Source organism: Elephantulus edwardii, unplaced genomic scaffold (assembly GCF_000299155.1).
Source record: "Elephantulus edwardii isolate Elephantulus edwardi_28Jun2011 unplaced genomic scaffold, EleEdw1.0 scaffold00120, whole genome shotgun sequence".
Taxonomy (NCBI): domain Eukaryota; kingdom Metazoa; phylum Chordata; class Mammalia; order Macroscelidea; family Macroscelididae; genus Elephantulus; species Elephantulus edwardii.
The window spans coordinates 831,195-836,046 of record NW_006399870.1 but is presented as its reverse complement, the minus strand read 5'-3'; the positions used below and the strand labels follow the sequence as shown (position 1 = coordinate 836,046).

General features: G+C 34.7%; 1 protein-coding gene across 1 annotated transcript; it reads left to right on the top strand.

Moving 5' to 3' along the window:
* Positions 1-662: 662 nt before the first annotated feature.
* Positions 663-1,613, top strand: LOC102845866 (olfactory receptor 8D1-like). The gene has a single exon (XM_006892840.1). The coding sequence runs from the start codon at positions 663-665 to the stop codon at positions 1,611-1,613; it is 951 nt and encodes a 316-aa protein (XP_006892902.1).
* The last annotated feature ends 3,239 nt before the right edge of the window (positions 1,614-4,852 follow it).

The window sequence follows — 4,852 nt, the reverse complement described above, 5'->3', positions numbered from 1 at the left end:
ACTTAATGAAATTTTGAGTTCCTGGCACTGAGGGCTCTGGAACAGTGGAATATGGTTCTAATTAAAATGACATTTACTATATTCCTCTTTATGGAAACTTCATGAAAACTCTTCAGAATATTTAAGTTGTTGTTAATATTTAAGCTCTTGTTTATTCTACTCTAATTTTATAGGTGATATAATATTTCTCTTTGTTTATGTGCAGCTCATTAAGTAAAGTCTTTGGATTCATTTTTACATTAATAACATGAGTGTGCTATTTATCATCTTATTGTTGATAATACATAAACTCTACTAATGAGCCTTAAAAGTATAAAGATTATTGGTTAACTGAGCACCAAAACATTAGTATAGTAAACTCATTCATCAGCTCTGTAGGAGAAAGACTTGGTGACATATTATTGTAAGCCTATAGCATATATATTTCTCTAGCCTATTTAATGGCTACAGCTTCGGAAATCCTATAGCAGGGTTCTACTCTGCCTGTTGAGTCACTCGGACTTGGAATCAAGATAACAACAACTCTTTTAATATAATCATTAGCTTTAGTTAATTTTTTTAGTAGTAAGAATAACAGAATTATTATTCCTGGACAAGTAATTTCTTAACTTTCTGGTATTTTTCTTTTTTTATAGTTTCACATCCTACTATTCCCAAAGAAAATGGTCAAGCAAAATGGTTCCATAATGAATGAGTTCATCCTTGAGGGATTGACAGATAAACCAGAACTACAGTTACCACTCTTGTTCCTGTTCCTAGCAATCTATGGGGTCACCATCATGGGAAATATGGGAATGATTCTCCTCATAACTTCCAATTCCAAGCTCCAAACACCCATGTACTTTTTCCTGAGTAATTTGTCATTTGTAGATCTTTTTTACTCTTCTGTTGTTACCCCTAAACTCCTAGGAAACTTTTTATGGGAGAAAAACGTTATTTCCTATCCTGAATGTATGACTCAACTATTTCTTTTTTGTGTTTTTGTTGTTGCTGAGTGTTACATGCTAACTGCAATGGCGTATGATAGATATGTTGCCATTTGTACTCCACTACTCTATAATGTCATCATGTCCCAAAAGGTCTGCATTGTTTTAGTGACTGGGGTTTATATCATTGCATCTTTAGGAGCTATTCCTCACATTATCTTCATGACGAGGCTTTCTTTCTGTAATGACAAAGTCATCCATCATTACTTCTGTGACATAATTCCTCTTCTTAAGCTCTCATGCTCTAATACTTACATCAATGAGCTTCTTGTTGCATTGATTGGTGGATTCAATGTGTTGGCAACAACTCTTCCCATCATTGTCTCTTATGCCTTTATTGTCTTCAATATCCTTCGAATACCAACAGCTAAGGGAAGGTCCAAAGCTTTTGGTACTTGTGGCTCTCATCTCACAGCCGTTGGGTTTTTCTATGGCTCCATAATATTCATGTATTTTAAGCCAGCCTCCAGCAGCAACATGGCCCAAGAGAAGGTGGCCTCTGTATTCTACACCACAGTGATCCCTATGCTGAACCCTCTGATCTACAGTTTGAGGAATAAAGATGTGACAAATATTCTCAGCAAAGTCATGAGAATGAAGTGTGGATTATCCCAGGGTAGTAATTAGAACTATGAAAGGTAATAGTAATAGTCTGCTTCTTTCTTTTTCATAGTTTATCTTTCTGGGTTTCTTTTTTATTAATTTTAATGCAAGTTTACAGAGACTTTGGATTTCCATTCATTCATTGCACTTTTCTTTCTGCCCCCCCTTCACTCTTATCTTTGAAAAGTAAAAGAAAAATTCTTTCATTGTTATACAATGAACGTGGCCCCAAGTCCACTCCACTATGTTGCCTTCATTCTGGACTCCTGTCACTACAGTAATACCTAGTCATATATCCCTTTTAAACAGTTGTCTCCCTCATCTGTTTCAATGCAGTATAAATTATTTATCCCCTCTTTCTCAGTTTCCCCCTCAACCCCTATGTCAGTCCTCTTTTGTAACAGTGGCATTATGCAGCATTTATCTTTTTGTGATTGTGTCTTTCTGTTTCTTAATATAAACATTCTCTTTCAACCATTTGACTGTAATTGTTAGATGTTATATTTTTATGGAAATCTGTTTACACACACATGCGTACAACCACTCCCACACACATTTAAACTTGAGATAACTTTTCATTATATTGTGATTTAGTAGGCCCTAGCAATTACTGCAAGAAAAAAAAGGGCATTGTATTTCTATTAAAACCTGGTTATAGGGTCAGCTTTGAAACAATTGTTACTCAACGGCAATGTTTTGAGTGAGAGATGAGTCAATATGTTTTATTTTCACATGGTTTAATATCATTTATAATTGAGAAACTGTTGGATAGAAAATTTTTTCCTTTTCTGTTATTAATAATTAATCCTCCCTTCTTTCATAAGTAGCTAGATGATACTCTGGGCAGGTGGTATCAAACTTGGTTGTGACACAATATAACATCCTTAAAGAGTTATTATGATCTTAATATAAAAATAAATACACACTTTGAAGCACCTTTAATTAATATTGCTTGCCTGACACATATTTCTTCTTCAAAATATAATTTCCTAATTAATTAATACTGATGAAATGAATAAAGACATTGTTGCTGGTGGAATATCCAGAACAGAATGGATCTTGGAAAATTACAATGGAAATGGAACATGAGAAAGTGACTATTTTCTGAACAGTCACCAGTCAAAAAGACCCAACTAAAATTTTTTTATGCAATATTCAATTTCATAAATTATAACTTCCTATTAGCATGGTCAGTATCTTAAGACTATGGTCTTATTATTAGATAACAGAACTATATAAATATCTATACAAATATCCACACAGCTATTTCTGTTCCATTTCCACTGTTACTCTCCATTATCCATTTGTTTCCAGGTCAGCTTAAATAGACGATTAAATAGGAACGTGATAGAATCACAATGTTGCCTGCTTTAATCTCTTGGCAATGCTACTAACCTCTACATTTCCAGCAGAAATGTTATATTGCTTTTAGTGTACTATATTCCTAGACAGAAGCAATACTGTTAGTGTCCACTTAGCCTTTCCTACAATATTAGTCTTTGTTCCATGTATCATGGAATCAATGTAAGAATATTGTCAGTTGTTGAAAGTTGTTTTTTTAGGGGCCATTGATTTGCTTATGACTCATGGAGACCTTACGAACAATAAATCTGATACTTGCCCTATCTTGTGCCATTCTCATGATCTCTGATATGTTGAAGTTCATTGTGGTAATCACTGTGCCAATCCATCTTGATGAGATAGCCATCTTACTGAAAGTATATATCCAAGTTAATTATTTTTTAAACTAAGGAAATAGCCACAGGATAGACTCGGAGACTTGCTGGATCCTCTGAATCAGTGAGACTGATTTGAGCCAAAACTCCACTGATCACCTGATGTTCGTAACCTCATACTCTGAGAAACTGCAAAGATATTTGGGGTCCCTCAGATTCTTGTAAGTTCAGACATTGCATATAGTATTTACTAAGAATTTTAATAGAGTAATTTTTTCCCCAATGCACAATCACCATGTACATTTTACCCTGGTATGAGTTGGGGTTTTGTGGTGCTTTTAGAGAAAGATCAGTAGTACATGTTTTTGGATGTATTCTCAACATTCTCTTCATTTAAGTGGTTGTTGATCTCTCAACTGGTTTCAGTTTTTAGATTGATAAAGCAACCATGACTCTGTGATTTTGTGATTTAAATTAGCCTGATATTCATTTGATCTTGAATTCAACCATTTACAAAGATTAAAAAATTAATAAAGGCCCTAGTAAACTCGCCATCATTTTGTTTCTAGGGACATTATGGTAAATCTGTCAACATCATAATTCTCTGAGAGTCATACAATTCTTTGACTAAGTAGTTCATTATGATAGCTACATCTACTTTGTCTTTGATGAGTATGTATTGCCACTTGATTCCCTGCCACCTAAAGTCCAATTACTTCTGCCACATTTAAATTTCTCAATTCAGTGATAACAGTCTCCACTGTCTTATCTAACCTACAGAGGAGTGTGCCCATAGAATTCTTCAAGAGTGCTAGGATGACTCTTCAGATTTATTCTTTGCATTGGTGGTTCACAAAAGTTTTTATATGGAAAATTTAAACTATTTTTCAAATGCCCTTAAATCCTTTTAGATAGTTTCTCCTACAGTAAAGCAAATCTGTCCTGGTATTTCAACTTTATTTGTTGTAAATCACCATTTTATTCATGTTTCAGTCAATAAGGAAAAATACTACACGAAACCACTATTGTGACAGCAGGAGTATAATTGAGGGGAAAGAGAGAGGAAGAATAGATACATACTAGGTAGACAAAGAACACTATAAGGTCCAAGACAAGGGAGGATCAATCTGGGAAGAATCAAGAGAAAGGCAATACGGCTATTGCAATTAGCAAATAGGAATAATATAGAATAATAATAATTATATATAATTATTAGGTATTCTGAGGCTTTGTTTGACATACTTTGGACATATTGCAAGGAGGGACTAGTCCTTGGAGACGACGTCACGCTTAGGAGGGTAGAAGGACAGTGCAAGAGAGGAAGACCCTAAACAAGATGGATTGATTCAGTGACTGGGGTAATGTGGGTAGGTGTGTCAGAGACAGTAAGATTGGCACAGGATAGAGCAGAGATTAGAACTGTTGTACATAGGGTCACTATGAGTTTCGGGTGATTAGATGGCTCATAACAATAACAAACAGTAATTATGTGTAACTATTTAAAGGAGAAAAGGAGGATAGAAGAAGGAAGAGTGAATCACTAGGACACAGAGATTAGTGGGAGACTGTGAGGGTGAATAAAGAGTA

Bases quoted from the DNA above. Each gene is read 5' to 3' on its own strand.
- LOC102845866 (XM_006892840.1), top strand. From the start codon at position 663: ATGGTCAAGCAAAATGGTTCCATAATGAATGAGTTCATCCTTGAGGGA.